Source organism: Hordeum vulgare, chromosome 3H, assembly GCF_904849725.1.
Source record: "Hordeum vulgare subsp. vulgare chromosome 3H, MorexV3_pseudomolecules_assembly, whole genome shotgun sequence".
NCBI classification, from domain to species: Eukaryota; Viridiplantae; Streptophyta; class Magnoliopsida; order Poales; family Poaceae; genus Hordeum; species Hordeum vulgare.
Window position 1 is genome coordinate 613,688,059 of NC_058520.1, and position 23,455 is coordinate 613,711,513.

Consider the following 23,455-nt stretch of genomic DNA (forward strand, 5'->3'; position numbering starts at 1 on the left):
CAGCTGCCCTTGGAGTCAACGTTGACTTTCAAATTGTAAATAGTTTTGTTTGTATGTAGTGCTTATTACGTATATAGTTCCAGATCTACCTTGGTGAGGATATGTGTATTAGAACTAACTGCCATGAATCTTAATAAGCTTGTCAAATTCAACCACATTCTATTCATCCTCAAACATGCAAATCATAGTTACAAAAAAACCACAAACATAAAACATTCCAGAGGCAAACCAACTAATACGAATATTTATCTGAACTTAAAAAAATACATAAAACATGTACAACCCTAGAAATATAAGCGGAGCGGCAAAGCGCTCACTGCCTTCTAGTAATGATTATTGCTTAGTTTGGTGCCTGGTCTATCATCAAGAGAACTATGGTTGGCACTGATGGCAAGTAATAGGTTCAAGAGGCTTCTTAAGGAGATTGGAATCGCAGGCCACGATCTTCACGTTGTGGAGGACTGTTTCCATATCCTCGTTCTTGAACGTCACGTCTCTCAAGATTAAGGTCCAGACATCGTCGCAGAACCTGTATGTACGCAGATTGCCGCCCTGCCAAGACAAGATGAAGACAATCTTGTGAATGAAATCAATGTATATATAGGTGGAAACACGACTACAGATTGCAATATTGTGAAGACAAAATATTCTAAATTTGTCTGAAATACTGGCAGAACCATTCGAGTGAAGCTATCGCCATAAACATGATGCCAGAACCATGCCAAAATAAACGGGTGTTGTTTACAAAATTATTCCCGGTTGGGATAGAGGAAAGGAGGTCTTTTACATGTGTTAACTAATTATCACACAATTGAGGTTTAGCAAACATTCATAATTTTGGCTATTAAGCGCACAAGAACAGATCATTCTTGTTCATGTATCTTTTCCCGGAGAAGTATAAATCTGCTCCTAAATGAAGATGGGGAAAATAACACGCCGAGCAATTTAATTACTTGATAAGGAACATGATAGCATCAGTCTGAAGGACATAAAAGGCATGTACGTACATCACAATTGATCGCAAATTCAATCAGAAGAAAGAGAGTAATTTTGGTGGGTACCTTGAAGACGGCCCTGCTCTTGGCATGCTTGTCCAACGCGTGGCCCATGGACTGAAACAACAACAACAACAAGAGCACGATCAAAACACCACAAGAGGAAACTGTGCTGTTGATTGATGCATGTGGAAGGGAAAGGAGACCTTGTCGAACTGCAGGAGGACGGTGATGGCGAGGTCGGGGCTGAGCACGCCGGCGCTCACCATCTCGTCCAGCGTCGCCGTCAGGGCGTAGCCGATCTCCGACTGCCGGTACATCTCGAACGCCTCGGTCGCCATCCCCTCTCCCCTCACCCCTGTCCCTGTCCATCAATCAACGGCAAGCGTCAGGATTCACAACAGCACCCGGCACAGCTTCAGCAAGACGCGACCTCACGCACGGATTCCGGCGAGCAACCCTCCCCTGAAACCCTAGACGACCGCCGCGGCGGCGCCGCCGAATCAATCAACCCCCATACCATACCATGGCTCCCCTAAAACCCTAGATGTCCGCTCGCAGCGGCGCCGGCGAATCAATCAACCCCCATACCATACCATACCTCCCGGCAACCAAAAAACCCAACCCAAAACCAACCGCGAAGAAAGGCGGGCGCGGGCAGTCATACCGGCCGGCGGCGTGGTCGATCGGCTGCGGGCGCGCGCGCTGGTCCGGCGAGGCCTTGGAGCTTGCTTGCTTGCCGGCGAGGAGGGCGTCCGGGATCGCGCTGGGTGGAGGAGCTAGCGGCGAAATTCGAATCTGTGTGCTTATATACGGCCCGGGGCAAGCTATATATATAGCCGGGAACGGAGGCCGGCGGGTTGCTTCGTGGTACGTCGGTTCTCCGGATTAATTCCTCTTTTACCCCTGCTAGCCTAGCCACTCTGGTCAAGGCCCCATGGGCAGTTTCGACCCATCAGATTCCCAGTTTTTTTATTGTTGTTGCAAAACATTAAACATTAACTTGTGCCGTCGGATTGAAAACGGACAGCCTAGATCACGGCGCAACTTTACCGGCGTAGATATGGATACGGTCCAAGCAGTGCTGTGATCCGATTCCGATCCCACCCCCAACCCACGTACGAACACGCACCAAACCTTTTTTTACCTTGAGGAAGGAGTATTCAAAAATCTTGAGTTTATTCTCATCGAAGGAGAAGACTTTACTGACATCAGCTTCCACGTGACCCCCAAGATTGAGAAGATTGTCTGAAACTTCCGAGAGATGAAATCAATTCATGGAGTCAGCCGCCTTCCACGATCATTTTATACGGTCATACATATTAATATAAGTCTATTTAAAATTTCTACTAGAAAACAACATATGAATGTATATAAACATACATTATAGTATAGATTCATTCATTTTGCTTTGTATGTAGTCCCTTATTAGAATTTCTAAAAAGACTTATATTTAAAAACGAAGGGAGTAGTTGCTATAATGGTTTATCGTATGTTTAGATATCTACTTACACTACAAAGACGGTGCAAAGGTCAACTACATGTTCACGAAGGACATGAGGGGAGGGGATTCAAATACAAAATTCATGATCCGAAAATCGACAATCTAAACCCGGTTCAACGCACGGACACTTTTACTATATATTAATAAAAGAAATAAGTATTCTTAGTCCGTCATACTATTTTATAGAAAACCCCTTGATTTTTTAAACATTAAACCCGTAGCACATTTATTTTAAATACTCATATCTTTTAAACCGTAACTCAAAATTTAACATGTTATATATGAATTTTGATTAGAAAAATATGTAGAATCTGAATATGATGTTATTTTACCTGTTAAACATTTACAAATTACTATATAGGATGCAATCTTAATCAATAATGCATTATCCGTATTTCTTTCATATTGGTACTGATCCGGATTGTGGATGAACATCTAAGCAAAATGAGGATTGGAGACGAAATTGAAGATCACTTGACCGTTTCTTTGTATGTATTAAATCTACATGCAAGCTGATGTTTTGATGTGTATCCCTTGCAATGACGCCAGAAATAGTTGTGTCGACGGCACCAGGAATCCTTCAGCTACGGCTACGCCTTAAGGGACTTCCTAGGCAAGTATGCAAAGAATTTCCCCCGTGGCCTTGGAGCCTTGCGTTGGTGTTCCCTCGAAGCGGAAAGGGTGATGTAGCACAGCGACGGTAAGTATATCCCTCAGTTTGGGAACCAATGTATCAATCCGGCGGAAGAGTATCTCAAGATCTTGCACAAACACAAAAGCTTGCACCCAACGCTATGAAGGGGTTGTCAATCCCTTATAAATTGTTTGCCAAGTGAGAACTGAAAGCAACCAAGTAACAAAGCAAAGTAAAAGCGGAGATGTAAATGATGGATGTGAATAGACCCGGGGGCCGTAGTGTTTACTAGTGGCTTCTCTCATAAAAGCAAGTAGACGGTGGGTGAACAAATTACTGTCGAGCAATTGATAGAACTGTGCAGAGTCGTGACGATATCTATGCAATGATTATTTATATAGGCATCACGTCCGAAACAAGTAGACCGATACTTTCTGCATCTACTACTATTACTCCACACGTCGACCGCTATCCAGCATGCATCTAGTGTATTAAGTCCATAAGAACAGAGTAACGCCTTAAGCAAGATGACATGATGTAGAGGGATAATCTCAAACCAATGATAAAAACCCCATCTTTTTTACCCTTGATGGCAACTACTTGATGTGTGCCTTGCTGCCCCTACTGTCACTCGGAAAGGTCACCACATGGCAGAACCCAAAACCAAGCACTTCTCCAATTGCAAGAATCATAGATCTAGTTGGCCAAACAAAACCCAAGACTCGGAGTGACTTACAAGGATATCAAATCATGCATATAAGAAATCAGCAAAAACTCAAATATATATCATAGATAATCTGATCACAAGTCCACAATTCATCGGATCTCGACAAACACACCGCCAAAGAAGATTACATCGGATAGATCTCCATGAAGATCATGGATAACTTTGTATTGAAGATCCAAGAGAGAGAAGAAACCATCTAGCTACTAACTACGGACCCGTAGGTCTGAAGTTAACTACTCACGAGTCATTGGAGGGGCGATGATGATGATGAAGAAGCCCTCCACCTCCAAAGTACCCTCCGGCAGGGCGCTGGGAAGGGTCTCCAGATGAGATCTCGCGGAAACGGAAGCTTGCGGCGGCGGAAAAGTATTTTTGAGGCTCCCCTGATTTTTTGCGGAATATTTGGGAATATATAGGCGCAAGACCTAGGTCAGGGGGCGGCCAGGGAGGCCACAAGCCTGCCCACCGCCGCCTCCCCCTGGAGGCGGAGTGGGGGCTTGTGGGCTCCCTGGAGCCCACCTGGTTTGGCCCAAAAGCCCCCTGGACTTCTTCCGTTTGGGAAAAAATCATTTCAGGGTTTTTCTTCCGTTTGGACTCCATTCCAAAATCAGATCTGAAAAGAGTCAAAATCACGGAAAAAACAGGAACTGGCACTTGGCACTGAATTAATAAGTTAGTAAGATATAAAAAGGTACATAAAACATACAAAGAAGACAAGATAACATCGTGAAACCATCAAAAATTATAGATACGTTTGAGACGTATCAAGCATCCCCAAGCTTAATTCCTGCTCGTCCTCGAGTAGGGAAGTGATAAGAATGAATTTTTGATGCTTTCATGCTACCTAGCATAGGCGTCCTTCGTAATTCCTCTTATATGACGTGAATGTTCAGATCCATTAGATTCAAAATAATAGTTTGCTATTGATGTGGAGACAATAATAATTCAAGCAAACTATCAAAGTAATCATGAACTTTCAAAATAACAAGGCCAAAAGAAAGTTATCCCTACAAAAGCATATAGTATGGCTATGCTCTATCATCATTGCACAATGAATTTAAATCATGCACAACCCCGGTATTGGCCAAGTAATTGTTTCACACCTTTACTTTCTCAAACATTTTCAACCCTCACGCAATACATGAGCGTGAGCCATGGTTATAGCACTATAGATGGTGTGGAATGTGGTGGAGGTTGCAAGACAAAAAGGAGAAGATAGTCACATTAACTAGGCATATCAATGAGCTGTGGAGATGCTCATCAATAGATATCAATGTGAATGAGTCGGGATTGCCATACAAATGATGCACTAGTATGTGAAAGCTCTTAAAGAAAACAAGTGGGTGTGCATCCAACTTGCTTGCTCACAAAGACCTAAGGCTATTTTGAGGAAGCCTATCATTGGAATATACAAGCCAAGTTATATAATGAAAGTTTCCCACTAGCTATATGGTGGTGACAAAACGAGAGACTCTCAATCATGAAGATCATGGTGCTCAAAATGCACAAGTGAGGAAAAAGTGGTAGCATTGTCCCTTCTCTCTTTTTCTCTCATATATATATATATATATATATATATATATATATATATATATATATATATATATATATATATTTTGGTGGGCTCTTTGGCCTCTTTTTTTATGGGCTTCTTTGGCCTCTTTTATTTCCTCACATGGGACAATGCTCCCATAATGATGATCATCACACTTTCAACTCAAAACTTAGAGCAACTATGACTTTATATGGAATGCCTTCGGTAGTGTACCATGGCAATGATATAGCATGGCATAGACATCAATAGAAACATCATGCTAGCTATCTTACGATCGTGCAAAGGCAATGTAGACGTGGTGGCACATATCATGGTGGTAGTTGCATGGCAATATATCTCGGAATGACTTTAAAAAAGCCATAGTAGGTAGGTATGGTGTCTGTTTTGAGGGAGGCTAATGGTGGGTTTTGTGCACCGGCGAGAGTTGCACGACACTAAGAAGATAGTGATGGTGGAAGGTGAAAGTGCATCTAAACCATGGACTCAACATTAGTCATGAAGAACTCATATACTTGTTGCAAAAGTTTTATTAGTAATCGAAACAAAGCATTCAACGCATACTCCTAGGGGAAGGGTTGGTAGGTATAAATCATCGCGCGATCCCGACCGCCACGCAAAGGATGACAATCAATATACTAATCATGCTCAGATTTCATCACATAGCGGTTCACCATACGTGCATGCTACGGGAATCACTAATTTCAACACAAGTATTTCTAGATCCACAACACCTTACTAGCATGACTTCAATATTACCATAACCACAACTCAAAACTAATTGAGATGAATCAAACTTCTCTAACTATTCAATGCACATGAAGGTGGAAGTTTTCGTATCCCTTTGGATAACTACCCCTTTTGAGACTACTTTCAAAACATAGATCAACTACCAAGCCACGCACCGCTGTGCTCTAAAAGATATAAGTGAAGCACATAGAGCAAAAGTATCTAGCTCAAAAGATATAAGTGAAGCACATGTGAGCTGAATTGTCCACCAAAAGATATAAGTGAAGCTCGACAAAATCACGGTGTGTGCATGTCTCTCTCTCTAGATGTGCAGCAAGGATGATTGTGACACAACAAAATAAAAGACTCCTACGATACAAGACGCTCCAAGCAAAAACACATAACATGTGGTGAATAAAAATATAGCCCCAAGTAATGCTACCGATGGATTGAAGACGAGAGAGGGGATGCCTTCCCGGGGCATCCCCAAGCTTAGGCTTTTACGGCATCCTTGAATCTCTTGGGGTGCCTTGGGCATCCCCAAGCTTGAGCTCTCGCCACTCTTTTTCTTTTTGTCCATAAGAACTTCACCCAAAACTTGAAAACTTCACAACACGAAACTTAAACAGAAACTCGTGATAACATTAGTACAAGAAAGCAAACCACCACTTCCTTAGGTACCGTAGCAAACTTAAATTCTACTTGTGCTGATGTTGGATTACTGTACTTTCAATCTTCCATGGCTAATACCTTCGATACTATCCATAGTTTCATCAAAATAAGCAACCAACACAACAAAAAACAGAATCTGTTAACAGCAGACCAGTCTGTAGCAATCTGTATATTTCATATACTTCTGGTACTTCAAAAATTCTGAAAAATTACGACAGTCTGAAGAATTTGCGTAGCAATCAGCAGCAAAAATAATGAACTCAAAACCTCTTACAGAAAAAAAAATGAAAATTCTTTCCGTGAGCAGAAAGTTTCTGTCTTTCCCAGCATGACCAAACGATCATCCTCAAGACTAATCATAACGGTTTTGCTTGGCACAAACGCAAAAAAGAAACACAAAAACACAATCATAACAGAATTATGAAAGTGTGGAAAACACAAAACAGAAAGAAAAAAGATAAATTCGTTGGGTTGCCTCCCAACAAGCGCTTTTGTTTAACGCCCTTAGCTAGGCATTCGATGATGCTCTCACAAAAGACAAGAATTGAAGCACAACGAGAGCATCCTAAAGCATGTGAAAATCACATCTAAGTCTAACATACTTCCTATGCATAGGCATTTTATAGGAAAACAGATTGTCAAAACAACCAATAGTTACCATATGCAAGGAAGAAGAAAGGGACAATAGCAATCTCCACATAACGAGAGGTAATTTGGTAACATGAAAGTTTCTACCAAAATATTTTCCTCTCTCATAGAAATTACATGTGGGATCATATTCAAATTCAACAATATAGCTATCCCATAGGATATTCTTTTCATGATCCACATGCATGCGAAGTCGACACTCTTCAAAAATAGTGGGATTATCATCAACCAAAGTCTGGCTATGCTCTATCATCATTGCACAATGAATTTAAATCATGCACAACCCCGGTATTGGCCAAGTAATTGTTTCACACCTTTACTTTCTCAAACATTTTCAACCCTCACGCAATACATGAGCGTGAGCCATGGTTATAGCACTATAGATGGTGTGGAATGTGGTGGAGGTTGCAAGACAAAAAGGAGAAGATAGTCACATTAACTAGGCATATCAATGAGCTGTGGAGATGCTCATCAATAGATATCAATGTGAATGAGTAGGGATTGCCATACAAATGATGCACCAGTATGTGAAAGCTCTTAAAGAAAACAAGTGGGTGTGCATCCAACTTGCTTGCTCACAAAGACCTAAGGCTATTTTGAGGAAGCCTATCATTGGAATATACAAGCCAAGTTATATAATGAAAATTTCCCACTAGCTATATGGTGGTGACAAAACGAGAGACTCTCAATCATGAAGATCATGGTGCTCAAAATGCACAAGTGTGGAAAAGTGGTAGCATTGTCCCTTCTCTCTTTTTTACTACTAGGAAAAGGCTTGCTAATGGCGCACCATTTTTTGCTACTAATGGCGCACTATAGGTGCGCGACTAGCATCACGCCATTTGATTTTTTTACTAATGGCGCACTACAAGTGCGCCATTAGTATCTGGTATACTAATGGCGCACCAGGTAGTGCGCCATTAGTATTGCTCACGGTGCGCCATATACTAATGGCGCACCAGGTAGTGCGCCATTAGTATAGATCCCGGTACGCCATTTGTATAGATACTGGTGCGCCATTAGTATATATTATGGTGCGCCATTAGTATGCCTCCCAGGACCATATTTACCCATATGCTCTGGCTTACTAATGGCGCACTAGTGTGCTGAGTGATGCGCCACTAGTATGAATATTAGGTATTTATTTTATTTTTTCTGATATTTGCACAGATTACAAAATATATTATTGCATAGAATATAGATAGCACAACATATAAACAACAGATTTATCGAATACAATAGAAGATTAGTCTCCGAATACAATTCATCATATTAGTCTCTGAATTTAAAATACCGAACAAAGTTAGAACATTACATGTCTCGAGACCGCGAGTAGCGAGTTTGTCTTCACATTACAAGTCGATATATCGACCATCTAAACTACCATCACATATAGAAGAGAGCTGCGGTCATCACGATGAGCATAATCGCAATGAAACTGGTCTTCATCCGGTTCCTCCAACGCTCCCTCCTCTAAGGTGCATTACAATGAGTATATGCAAATTATGAAAGAACGCACCAGACAGAATTTTTGCTGCCGCATTAGCTGATCCCTGGAATTCACAATCATGAAAGAACGCACCAGACATAATTTTTCCAGCTATGTATGTTTGCCTCGGTGGTTCCTGCGTCAGAGTAAACATTTAAACATCGTTGCTGCCAGCTATGCATACATTGCTTGCAACTACTTTTTTTACATGACATGGACCACCATATAATTTCTGATATGTGTTCCACGCCATAAACTTTACAGAAGCATAGCTAACAGAGATTAACGCCCCAATTTGGGGCATGACTACTACTCAGATCCTCTGTACAGATTATGCTTCGTCTAAGGTGCCAAAAAAACACACAGAAATCATGGACCACCATATATATGTTGAGACACCGCCACAAATTTTACAGAAGCATAGCTAATAGAGATTAACAAAGAAAAATTACCATGATGATTGAATCATGGGTTAATACGACCAGCATTGAGATTTCAGATCATCTTGAGAGATCATGCCAGGTGTAAGGTGAAAAGAATCATGCACAAATAAAAACCGTAAGAAAACAAATTATCTCCAGGATTGTTCTCCTGATCAATTTAAACAAATTGCACACTCTAATGAGCCAAACATTACAAGTAGAGTTAAATTCGTTCTTCCAGCTCTCTACACTGGAAACTTAGCATATGAACAGATCGGCCCCAGGTGATGAGCACCGGTGGGGCACGAAAGCATCCGACCGGCCATGAAACACTGGCGATGCGCATAGGCGTCAAAACAGGGGTGGCCATCACGAAATGAAAACCTTATACAACTTCACATAAGTGTCCCACGACATATATCTCGAGGATTATTCCCTGATAATCAATTCGAAGCTAATAATTACAGGTTAAATTCGTTGCTCCACCTTTGTGGTCATCATGAAATCGAAACCACATACGGCTAGACCGACATGCAAGCTCACAACTTGACATGAGTGTCACATAGCTAACGAATATCAGCGAAGCAGCAAAGCAACCACAGACCACAGTGGTTGCAGCACAGATTAACACGACTGACATTCGGATTTCAGATCATCTCTAGAAACTAATTGTGTTTCGTGCGAGGGTGCCAATAAACATGCAGAGATAATAGAAAATCTATAAAGCAGACAGGTTATGTCGAGGATTATTCTGTAATAATCAATTCAGAATAAATTAGAGGTTAAAAGATGTGACGGCGGAGAGAAGTTATCACAGATAGCAAGAAACAGAATGTCCAGAATCAGGTTAATTTCAATCAAGCTTTCTTCCAGCCAAGAAACCGTCAAATCAGCTGCTGATTTAACCGAAAATGCAGCCGCAAGCGAGTCCTTAATGATGGACAGCAATCTCTGTTCCATCTCGTCACTGCCTAACAGGGCCTGCTTAGGAGCTTACTAACAGCAATGGTGGACCTTTGTTCCACGGGACAGAAGTAGGCAATAACATACCTGTATGGAGTGTCTCCGCTATATTTCTTCTGGTTGACATAACCAGACATTAGCTTAATATAGCCGCCGCCACACTCAATTTCCTTCTCAAACTTTATGGAGTACTGGACCACCAATGTTCGGCCCTTGTTACTGAACTCCGGTATCTTGGCTGAGATAGCAAAATGCCTAGCATCTATCGTTGTTTGAATGCCTGGAATACGCGAATAGAATATAGGGATTAGACGGTATGCAGAATTAAGGTAGCGACAAACAAGAGTTTATTTGATTAGCGCTCAAACCATCAACATCATCAATTAAACAAGAACTACTGAGGGATGAGAAGGCAAACCTTTGTCATCAGGATCCCCAGAATATTTCCCTGCCGTGTGCTTGAATGTACCGGCTTTCCCTTCGCTCCTTTTCCAATCGGATTTCACCCAATGTGTCTCCCAGCCATCTGAAACATACAACTGTATGAGACAACTAGAAACTAGTAGCAGTGACTTAATCAAACTCATGTATTGGACAAGGGCATCACGGCTAAGTCGAGCAAACCAGCCCATGCGAGCAATTCACTGGCCACTCCATGCCACTCCATCACACTGATGCTCCCCATGAACACAGACATCAGTTCAACTTAAATACCACTAGTTCCATACAGTTTTCTTAAGTCTAAACTATGTGGCCCATACAGTTTTTTTGCTCTGGTTCTGGGTAAAAATAGGATTTCATCTCGTTTTTTTTTCTCATGCATTCACAAAAGAAAAGAAGAAGATCTGCAGTCAAAAAGGGTTGATAGGCATTGATTGAGCACGACATTTTGTACTAACCTCAATTCGGGCATATAGGGGACTCCCGGTTGAGCTGCAGCAGAGCAAAATGCAGAGCATGTAAACAAGGAAGCATCAAGATTAATCAATCCTGCGGCACGGCAGCTCAAGAAACAACAACATAGTAAGTAATGTTACATATCTCGTCGTTCCGGGAACGGACGGACACATTGACACCGGCGAGCACGGGCATGCCGTCGTAGCTGCCATTGATGGCGTGGTCCAGCTGGATGGCGGCCACCATCCTCCTGAAGGCGTCGGCCAGGATGGCCCTCCCGTCCTTGTACCCGGCCCCGGCCGTCGTCAGCTTGAGGTCCCTGGAGACGTAGAGCGTCCTGGCCCCTCGCCTTGGTTGCGGGGCGCGCCGCTCCGTTCATGCCGCCATGCCACCGCGACCGGGAGGGGGGAGGATGTAGGGAGGCGAGAGGGCGTGCGCCGTGACCGAAGGGTGGATGCGCCCGCCGGCGGAGGGAGCGGAGGTGGGTAAGATCGCTGGCTTTGGTGCGCCGCCGCCGCCGCCTGCGGTTGGGAGGGAGGGGATTGGGGTGGATGGTGGGTGGGTGGGTTACGACGGCTCGTGTCACGTGAGGCGCATCTGCTCTGCTCCTCTATCTTTTTTTTTGCAAAACTACATATGCAAAAAAATTATAGTAGTGGCGCACCACCTACATATGCGCCATTAGTAACCCTGGTTACTAATGGCGCACCTCCTCTGGTGCGCCATTAGTAGTTCTGCAAAAAAAAAAATAGTAATGGCGCACCATCAACAGATGCGCCATTAGTAACACTGGTTACTAATGGCGCACTAGCTGTGGTGCGCCATTAGTAGTTTGCAAAAAAAAAAAAAAAAATTATAATAGTGGCGCACTACTAACAGATGCGTCATTAGTAAGCAGGTTACTAATGGCGCACCAGCTTCTGGTGCGCCATTAGTAGTTTTGCAAAAAAATAAAAATAAAAAAATATATTAGTGGCGCACCGAGAGTGTGGTGCGCCATTAGTATACAACACACTAATGGCACACCTCACATGGTGCGCCATTACTATATAGTAGTGGCGCACTGCTTGTGTGCTGCGTCATTAGTATCTATATCATCTATAGTCCTTTTCCTAGTAGTGTTTCTCTCATATATATATATATATATATATATATATATATATATATATATATATATATTTTGGTGGGCTCTTTGGCCTCTTTTTTTTATGGGCTTCTTTGGCCTCTTTTATTTCCTCACATGGGACAATGCTTCAATAATGATGATCATCACACTTTCAACTCAAAACTTAGAGCAACTATGACTCTATATGGAATGCCTTCGGTAGTGTACCGTGGCAATGATCTAGCATGGCATAGACATCAATAGAAACATCATGCTAGCTATCTTACGATCGTGCAAAGGCAATGTAGACGTGGTGGCACATATCATGGTGGTAGTTGCATGTCAATATATCTCGGAATGACTTTGAAAAAGCCATAGTAGGTAGGTATGGTGGCTGTTTTGAGGGAGGCTAATGGTGGGTTTTGTGCACCGGCGAGAGTTGCACAGCACTAAGAAGATAGTGATGGTGGAAGGTGAAAGTGCATCTAAACCATGGACTCAACATTAGTCATGAAGAACTCATATACTTGTTGCAAAAGTTTTATTAGTAATCGAAACAAAGCATTCAACGCATACTCCTAGGGGAAGGGTTGGTAGGTATAAATCATCGCGCGATCCCGACCGCCACGCAAAGGATGACAATCAATATACTAATCATGCTCAGATTTCATCACATAGCGGTTCACCATACGTGCATGCTACGGGAATCACTAATTTCAACACAAGTATTTCTAGATCCACAATACCTTACTAGCATGACTTCAATATTACCATAACCACAACTCAAAACTAATTGAGATGAATCAAACTTCTCTAACTATTCAATGCACATGAAGGTGGAAGTTTTCGTATCCCTTTGGATAACTACCCCTTTTGAGACTACTTTCAAAACATAGATCAACTACCAAGCCACGCACCGCTGTGCTCTAAAAGATATAAGTGAAGCACATAGAGCAAAAGTATCTAGCTCAAAAGATATAAGTGAAGCACATGTGAGCTGAATTGTCCACCAAAAGATATAAGTGAAGCTCGACAAAATCACGGTGTGTGCATGTCTCTCTGTCTAGGTGTGCAGCAAGGATGATTGTGACACAAGAAAAATAAAAGACTCCTACGATACAAGATGCTCCAAGCAAAAACACATAACATGTGGTGAATAAAAATATAGCCCCAAGTAATGTTACCGATGGATTGAAGACGAGAGAGGGGATGCCTTCCCGGGGCATCCCCAAGCTTAGGCTTTTACGACATCCTTGAATCTCTTGGGGTGCCTTGGGCATCCCCAAGCTTGAGCTCTCGCCACTCTTTATCTTTTTGTCCATAAGAACTTCACCCAAAACTTGAAAACTTCACAACACGAAACTTAAACAGAAACTCGTGATAACATTAGTACAAGAAAGCAAACCACCACTTCCTTAGGTACTGTAGCAAACTGAAATTCTAGTTGTGCTGATGTTGGATTACTATACTTTCAATCTTCCATGGCTAATACCCCCCGATACTATCCATAGTTTCATCAAAATAAGCAACCAACACAACAAAAACAGAATCTGTTAACAGCAGACCAGTCTGTAGCAATCTGTATATTTCGTATACTTCTGGTACTTAAAAAATTCTGAAAAATTAGGACAGTCTGAAGAATTTGCGTAGCAATCAGCAGCAAAAAGAATCAACTTAAAAGCTCTTACAGAAAAAAAAATGAAAATTCTTTTCATGAGCAGAAAGTTTCTGTCTTTCCCAGCATGACCAAACGATCATCCTCAAGACTAATTATAACGGTTTTGCTTGGCACAAACGCAAAAAAGAAACACAAAAACACAATCATAACAGAATTATGAAAGTATGGAAAACACAAAACAGAAAGAAAAAGGATAAATTCGTTGGGTTGCCTCCCAACAAGCGCTTTTGTTTAACGCCCTTAGCTAGGCATTCGATGATGCTCTCACAAAAGACAAGAATTGAAGCACAATGAGAGCATCCTAAAGCATGTGAAAATCACATCTAAGTCTAACATACTTCCTATGCATAGGCATTTTATAGGAAAACATATTGTCAAAACAACCCATAGTTACCATATGCAAGGAAGAAGAAAGGGACAATAGCAATCTCCACATAACGAGAGGTAATTTGGTAACATGAAAGTTTCTACCAAAATATTTTCCTCTCTCATAGAAATTACATGTGGGATCATATTCAAATTCAACAATATAGCTATCCCATAGGATATTCTTTTCATGATCCACATGCATGCAAAGTCGACGCTCTTCAAAAATAGTGGGATTATCATCAACCAAAGTCATGACGTCTCCAAACCCACTTCCAATATTATTGCAAATATCATATTCATCATGGGGTTTGAACAAATTTTCAAGATCATAAGAAAGATCATCACCCCAATCATGATTATTGCAACAAGTAGTGGTCAAAGAAAAACTAGCATCCCCAAGCTTAGGGTTTTGCCTATTTTTAGCATGATTGTCACCAATAGAATTTATGGTCAAACCATTGCAATCATGCTTTTCATCCAAGGAGCCCTCGTGAATCACTTCATGAATTTCTTCCTCACAATTTTCAGATTCACGCATCTTAAGCAAAACTCCATAGAAATAGTCATTTGTCCTCAACTCACTAGCAATTCATTCAACAATAGTGGGTCTCTTAAAGAGACTAGCTAGTGGATGAGGATCCATATCAATAGATTTTCAGCAAGCGAAGATGCAAGCATATTGAAGGCACATGGCACAAAAGCGAGCGAGAAAACCGGCAAAGGGAAACGGCAAAGGCAAAAGAAAACGGCGAAGGAGAAAGGCAAATGAAAACGGCAAATGTGAAGTGGGGGAGAGGAAAACGAGAGGCAACTGGCAACAAAAGTAAATGCAAGAGAAGAGTTTGTGAGACCTACTTGGATAGATCTTGATTTCTCTTCCCCGGCAACGGCATCAGAAATACTTCTGATGTTTTGCTGTGTATCCCTTGCAATGGCGCCAGAAATAGTTGTGTCGACGGCACCAGGAATCCTTCAGCTACGGCTACGCCTTAAGGGACTTCCTAGGCAAGTATGCAAAGGATTTCCCCCGTGGCCTTGGAGCCTTGCGTTGGTGTTCCCTCGAAGCGGAAAGGGTGATGTCGCACAACGACGGTAAGTATTTCCCTCAGTTTGAGAACCAATGTATCAATCCGGCGGAAGAGTATCTCAAGATCCTGCACAAACACAAAAGCTTGCACCCAACGCTATGAAGGGGTTGTCAATCCCTTATAGATTGTTTGCCAAGTGAGAACTGAAAGCAACCAAGTAACAAAGCAAAGTAAAAGCGGAGATGTAAACGATGGATGTGAATAGACCCGGGGGCCGTAGTGTTTACTAGTGGCTTCTCTCATAAAATTAAGTAGACGGTGGGTGAACAAATTACTGTCGAGCAATTGATAGAACTGTGCAGAGCCATGACGATATCTATGCAATGATTATTTCTATAGGCATCATGTTCGAAACAAGTAGACCGATACTTTCTGCATCTACTACTATTACTCCACACGTCGACCGCTATCCAGCATGCATCTAGTGTATTAAGTCCATAAGAACAGAGTAACGCCTTAAGCAAGATGACATGATGTAGAGGGATAATCTCAAACCAATGATAAAAACCCCATCTTTTTACACTTGATGGCAACTGCTTGATGTGTGCCTTACTGCCCCTACTGTCACTGGGAAAGGTCACCACATGGCAGAACCCAAAACCAAGCACTTCTCCCATTGCAAGAATCATAGATCTAGTTGGCCAAATAAAACCCAAGACTCGGAGAGACTTACAAGGATATCAAATCATGCATATAAGAAATCAGCAAAGACTCAAATATATATCATAGATAATCTGATCACAAGTCCACGATTCATCGGATCTCGACAAACACACCGCCAAAGAAGATTACATCGGATAGATCTCCATGAAGATCATGGAGAACTTTGTATTGAAGATCCAAGAGAGAGAAGAAGCCATCTACCTACTAACTACGGACCCGTAGGTCTGAAGTGAACTACTCACGAGTCATTGGAGGGGCGATGATGATGATGAAGAAGCCCTCCACCTCCAAAGTCCCCTCCGGCAGGGCGCCGGGAAGGATCTCCAGATGAGATCTCGCGGAAACGGAAGCTTGCGGCGGCGGAGAAGTATTTTCGAGGCTCCCCTGATTTTTTACGGAATATTTGGAAATATATAGGCGCGAGACCTAGGTCAGGGGGCTGCCAGGGAGGCCACAAGCCTGCCCACCGCTGCGTCCCCCTGGTGGCGGAGTGGGGGCTTGTGGGCTCCCTGGAGCCCACCTGGCTTGGCCCAAAAGCCCCCTGGACTTCTTCCTTTCGGGAAAAAATCATTTCGGGGTTTTTCTTCCGTTTGGACTCCGTTCCAAAATCAGATCTGAAAAGAGTCAAAAACACGGAAAAAACACGAACTGGCACTTGGCACTGAATTAATAAGTTAGTCCCAAAAAGATATAAAAAGGTACATAAAACATACAAAGAAGACAGGATAACAGCGTGAAACCATGAAAAATTATAGATACGTTTGAGACGTATCACAAGCCGTGTTTAAATAAAAGACCTATGGAATCTTGAAATGCATTTTTGCAGTCTAACATCATCTTTGTTTGGGTCGTAGGTACAAATACCTAAATTATAGATAATTTTTGTAAATTAAAAGTGAGTGGTATTCCTTTCTCCCGTTGCAACGCACGGGCCCTTTTGCTAGTTTAACAACAAAAGGCACACGAAAAAATGCTAATGGTGGGCTACCCTTATGGAGGTGGTTATTTTGGAAAAATGAAAGAACAATTTTTAAAGCTTTAAATATTTTTGGAAAAAAAATCATACATGTACATATCAATGTATTCTACATATGTACAATTTTTCATGGGGGCCCAAGGAGTTTGGCTGCCTCTCGAGGAAGATTCGGAAATTGCATGAACGAATCAATCGTTTACGAACACGATCGATGGGGAGAGGCCCTTCGACGGAGGAGAAGGCGCTCGCAGCCCAACTTAAACTCGCTCTTAAGCAAGAGGAGATTTGGATGCGCCAACGCTCTCGAGTGTTATGGCTTCGGGAAGGGGATAGGAATACTGGTTATTTCTAAGCTCAAGCATCTCAACGTAAAAGAGCTAATAAAGTGAACATTTGGTGTGAGAGGATGGTTCACGATGTTCGCAGCCTGATGAGATCCAACATGAGATTCTTTCTTTCTATCAGGAGCTGTATACCTCACGAGGGTTCCACCCAATGGACGCTCTGTTGGAGTCGGTTCCCGCTCGAGTGTCGGGAGAAATGAACAGTGCGATGTTGAAAGCGTACACGGAAGAAGAGATCAAGTATGCTTTTTTTCAGATGGCGCCATCAAAAGCCCCAGGAGTTGATGGTTTCACGACGTTTTTTTTCCAGAGGCATTGGCAGATTCTGAAACAGGATATAGTGCCCGCGCTTTTGGAGTTTCTGAATAGGGGAGAATTGCCTGAAGGAATGAATGATACGTCTATCACCTTGATCCCTAAGGTACCCTTTCCTCAAAAGATTACACAATTCCGCCCTATCTCCTTGTGCCCGGTTCTGTACAAGATCGCGGCTAAAGCAATAGCCAACCGGCTACGAGTCTGGATGAGGTTGTAGGTGAGGAGCAAAGCGCTTTTGTTCCCGGCCGTCTTATTACTGACAATGTTCTGATTGCATACGAGAGTGTGCATTCGATGAGAAGACGCAAGAGGGGGGAAATGCGGTGTGCGCTGTCAAGCTAGATATGATGAAGGCATATGATCGCGTGAAATGGCACTATCTGGAGGCCATCATGCTCCGGCTTGGGTTCCACCCGGATTTTGTCAGGCTAATTCTTAAATGTGTGACCTCGGTTCGGTTCTCAGTATGGGTAAATGGGGAATTACTCCCGTTCTTCAATCCAACTTGTGGCTTACGACATGGTGATCCTATTTCGCCGTATCTTTTTCTTATCTGTGCAGAAGGCTTTACCTCACTGAATCACCACGGAGGAGCCAATGTGGATCGTGGGATCAGAGTGAGCTATCGATCGCCATGGATTAATTACCTTGTGTTTGCAGATGATAGTCTATTATTCATGCACGCAAAGGAATCTAGTGGGCATCATTTGAATGTCATTCTGCGGATCTATGGGGGGTGCTCTGGGCAAGCTATGAATAAGGAGAATAGCTCAATCTATTTTAGCCCGAATACTCCTGAACCGGTCCGCCAGCAAGTTAAGCTATCCCTGCACATTATGGTGGAGGCCTTCAGTGAAAGGTATCTTGGCCTCCCAACAGCGGTTGGCCGTATTACAAGTGGAACTTTTGACCATATTCGAGAGAGGATACATGCTAAATTACAAGGTGGTGTTGAGCGGATGCTATCCTGTGCGGGATGTGATGTTAGATTGAAAACGGTGGCCAAGCTATTCCCACGTTCAGCATGTCGTGTTTTAAGCTAACCAAGAAAGTTTGCAAGAGTCTGGTTTCGCTTATGGGGAAGTACTGGTGGAGCTCCTCGGTGGATCGTCGGTCCGTGCACTGGCTGTCCTGGGATGCAGTCTCTGAACCAAAGCAACGAGGTGGAATGGGCTACAGAGACTTGGAGTTGTTCAACCTTGCGCTTCTAGGAAAGCATGGGTGGCGGCTGATCACAAACCCTAGCTCGCTATGTGCCCGTGTGTTAAAGGGGAAATACTTCCCAGATGGACATTTTATGCAGGCGACTGTGCCAAAGAGCTCTTCAGCAACATGGCGAGCAATTATTGCAGGAAGAGAAGCTTTACAAGCTGGCCTGATAAAGCGAGTAGGATCAGGTACCTCTATCTCCATCTGGGACGACAAATGGGTACCTGCTCTCCTAGCGATGACCCCCTCTCGCTCTGGGAATGCCCAGTTGCAATGGGTTTCGGAGTTGATTGATCCGTACTCAGGATTGTGGAATATTGTTCTAGTTCGGCAGATGTTCTCCCCTGTCGAAGCCGAAGCTATCTTGAATACACCCTTGAGATCGGATGGAGGGGAAGACATGGTGGCATGGGCTCCCGAGAAATCTGGTATCTGTACTCTTAAAATAGCGTACCGCTCTCTGATGAATCAAAAAGAGCAAGGGCTCTAGATGAAGGGACGGCTACAGAAACTCGAGTGACAGAACAACAGATGTGGTCTAGATTATGGAAGCTCAAAGTGTTGCCAAAGGTTCGGGTGTTTTGGTGGCGGGTTATGAGAGGTATTTTGCCGGTCGAATCCGTCCTCAAACACCGACATATCTCTGCTGACAGTGCTTGCAAATTGTGCTTGGATCCTGATGAAACGCTAATGCATGCACTTTTGAACTGCACACATGCGATGAAGTTCTCGGATGTCGCGTCGGAGTAGCTAGATATCCAGCGTCCTCATGTGCAACCTCAGTCGTGGAAGACTGACATTTTATGGGCTCAACGATTTTCAGATATCGACGGGGCGAAGATGGTGTCAATCATGTGGGCTATCTGGACATCATATAACAACCTCACTCATGATCGGGGCCCTTTAAGTCCGGTTCAGTCGATGATCATGATGAGGGATGCCCTGGCTCTGTTAGATATCCCATGGGATCATGCCCGGATTCTTCCCGGACATGGATGGCGGCCACCGGAGGAGGACATTGTTAAGATAAACACGGATGGCAGTGTTGCTAAACAGCTTAGCAGAAGTGGGGGAGGTGGGGTAGCTGTTGGGGAACGTCGCATGGGAAACAAAAAAATATCCTACGCGCACGAAGACCTATCATGGTGATGTCCATCTACGAGAGGGGATGAGTGATCTACGTACCCTTGTATATCGTACAGCAGAAGCGTTAGTGAACGCGGTTGATGTAGTGGAACGTCCTCACGTCCCTCGATCCGCCCCGCGAACAATCCCGCGATCAGTCCCACGATCTAGTACCGAACGGACGGCACCTCCGCGTTCAGCACACGTACAGCTCGACGATGATCTCGGCCTTCTTGATCTAGCAAGAGAGACGGAGAGGTAGAAGAGTTCTCCGGCAGCGTGACGGCGCTCCGGAGGTTGGTGATGACCTTGTCTCAGCAGGGCTCCGCCCGAGCTCCGCAGAAACGCGATCTAGAGGAAAAACCGTGGAGGTATGTGGTCGGGCTGCCGTGGAAAAGTCGTCTCAAATCAGCCCTAAAACTTCCGTATATATAGGTGGGAGGGAGGGGACCTTGCCTTGGGGCTCAAGGAGCCCCAAGGGGGTCGGCCGAGTCCAAGGGGGGAGGACTCCCCCCCCCCAAACCGAGTTGGACTTGGGGCAATTGCGCTTCCAATGACCCATACCCTTGCAATAGAAACACTCCGTTTCAGGCTTAGGTCCAGCTTTGGGTTTCTTCGTCGGATTGGCAACAAGCTTGCCGCTCTTCTTCGAATTGCCCTTCTTGCCTTTGCCGTTTCTCTTGAAACTAGTGGTCTTATTCACCATCAACACTTGATGCTCTTTACGGAGTTCAGACTCTGCGACTTTCAGCATCGCAAACAACTCGCCGGGAGACTTGTTCATCCCTTGCATGTTGTAGTTCAACACAAAACCTTTATAGCTTGGCAGCAGTGATTGAAGGATTCTGTCAGTGATAGCTTCTTGCGGGAGTTCAATCCCCAGCTCAGCTAGACCGTTTGAGTACCCAGACATTTTGAGCACATGTTCAGTGACAGATGAGTTTTCCTCCATCTTGCAAGCATATAATTTATCGGAGGTCTCATACCTCTCGATCCGGGCGTTCTTCTGAAAGATAAACTACAACTCCTGGAACATCTCAAATGCTCCATGACGCTCAAAGCGACGTTGTAGTCCCGGTTCTAAGCCATACAAGACTGCACATTGAATTATTGAGTAGTCCTCCACACGTGCTAACCAAGCGTTCTTAACATCCTGATCAACCGTAGCGGGTGGTTCATCTCCTAACGCAGCATTAAGGACATAATCCTTCTTCCGAGCTTGTAAGATTAGCTTAAGATTACGAGCCCATTCTACAAAGTTGCTTCCATCATCTTTCAACTTAGCTTTCTCTAGGAACGTATTAAAATTCAGGATGACTGTCGCGTGAGCCATGATCTACAACACAAATATATTCAAAGTGGACTTAGACTATGTTCAAGATAATTAGAGTTTAACTTAATCAAATTATTTGCTAAACTCCCACTCAAAAAGTACATCTCTCTAGTCATTTGAGTGGTTCATGATCCACTTACACTAGCTCAAGTTCGATCATCACGTGAGTTGAGCATAGTTTCAGTGGTAAGCATCCCTATGCTAATCATATCATCTATATGATTCATGATCGACCTTTCGGTCTCATGTATTCCGAGGCCATGTCTGCACATGCTAGGCTCGTCAAGCTTAACCCGAGTGTTCCACGTGCGCAACTGTTTTGCACCCGTTGTATGTGAACGTTGAGTCTATCACACCCGATCATCACGTGGTGTCTCGAAACGACGAACTGTAGCAATGGTGCACAGTCGGGGAGAACACAATTTCGTCTTGAAATTTTAGTGAGAGATCACCTCATAATGCTACCGTCGTTCTAAGCAAAATAAGGTGCATAAAAGGATTAACATCACATGCAATTCATAAGTGACATGATATGGCCATCATCACGTGCTTCTTGATCTCCATCACCAAAGCACCGGCACGATCTTCTTGTCACCGGCACCACACCATGATCTCCATCAACGTGTTGCCATCGGGGTTGTCGTGCTACTCATGCTATTACTACTAAAGCTACATCCTAGCAAAATAGTAAACGCATCTGCAAGCACACACGTTAGTATAAAGACAACCCTATGGCTCCTGCCAGTTGCCGTACCATCGACGTGCAAGTCGATATTTCTATTACAACATGATCATCTCATACATCCAATATATCACATCACATCATTGGCCATATCACATCACAAGCATACCCTGCAAAAACAAGTTAGACGTCCTCTAATTTTGTTGTTGCATGTTTTACGTGGTGACCATGGGTATCTAGTAGGATCGCATCTTACTTACGCAAACACCACAACGGAGATATATGAGTTGCTATTTAACCTCATCCAAGGACCCCCTCGGTCAAATCCGATTCAACTAAAGTTGGAGAAACCGACACTTGCCAGTCATCTTTGAGCAACCGGTTTACTCGTAGCGATGAAACCAGTCTCTCGTAAGCGTACGAGTAATGTCGGTCCAAGCCGCTTCAATCCAACAATATCGCGGAATCAAGAAAAGACTAAGGAGGGCAGCAAAACGCACATCACCGCCCACAAAAACTTTTGTGTTCTACTCGAGAAGACATCTACGCATGAACCTAGCTCATGATGCCACTGTTGGGGAACGTCGCATGGGAAACAAAAATTTTCCTACGCGCACGAAGACCTATCATGGTGATGTCCATCTACGAGAGGGGATGAGTGATCTACGTACCCTTGTAGATCGTACAGCAGAAGCATTAGTGAACGCGGTTGATGTAGTGGAACGTCCTCACGTCCCTCGATCGGCCCCGCGAACAATCCCGCGATCAGTCCCACGATCTAGTACCGAACGGACGGCACCTCCGCGTTCAGCACACGTACAGCTCGACGATGATCTCGGCCTTCTTGATCCAGCAAGAGAGACAGAGAGGTAGAAGAGTTCTCCGGCAGCGTGACGGCGCTCCGGAGGTTGGTGATGACCTTGTCTCAGCAGGGCTCCGTCCGAGCTCCGCAGAAACGCGATCTAGAGGAAAAACCGTGGAGGTATGTGGTCGGGCTGCCGTGGAAAAGTCGTCTCAAATCAGCCCTAAAACCTCCGTATATATAGGTGGGAGGGAGGGGACCTTGCCTTGGGGCTCAAGGAGCCCCAAGGGGGTCGGCCGAGTCCAAGGGGGGAGGACTCCCCCCCCCCCAAACCGAGTTGGACTTGGTTTGGTGGGAGGGAGTCCCCCTTCCTTCCCACCTCCTCCCTCCTTTTTTTTCTTTCGTCTTGATTTTCTTCTCCTTGGCGCATAGAGCCCTTTTGGGCTGTCCCACCAGCCCACTAAGGGCTGGTGTGCCACCCTCAAGGCCTATGGGCTTCCCCGGGGTGGGTTGCCCCCCCGGTGAACTCCC

The 23,455-nt window shown here is 43.9% G+C and overlaps 1 protein-coding gene across 1 annotated transcript; it reads right to left on the reverse strand.

Moving 5' to 3' along the window:
- Positions 1 to 372: 372 nt before the first annotated feature.
- On the reverse strand, positions 373 to 1,336 carry LOC123445680 (transcription initiation factor IIA subunit 2-like). Its single transcript, XM_045122704.1, has 3 exons — positions 1,202 to 1,336; positions 1,062 to 1,112; positions 373 to 552 (listed from the first exon to the last, which is right to left on the reverse strand). The coding sequence occupies exons 1-3, from the start codon at positions 1,334 to 1,336 to the stop codon at positions 373 to 375; spliced, it is 366 nt and encodes a 121-aa protein (XP_044978639.1).
- Between the last annotated feature and the right edge of the window lie 22,119 nt (positions 1,337 to 23,455).

Bases quoted from the DNA above. Each gene is read 5' to 3' on its own strand.
- LOC123445680 (XM_045122704.1), bottom strand. From the start codon at position 1,336: ATGGCGACCGAGGCGTTCGAGATGTACCGGCAGTCGGAGATCGGCTAC. The intron at 1,113-1,201 runs GTCTCCTTTCCC...TTGTTGTTTCAG, and splicing joins TCCTCCTGCAGTTCGACAAG to TCCATGGGCCACGCGTTGGA. The intron at 553-1,061 runs GTACCCACCAAA...TTGTCTTGGCAG, and splicing joins AGAGCAGGGCCGTCTTCAAG to GGCGGCAATCTGCGTACATA.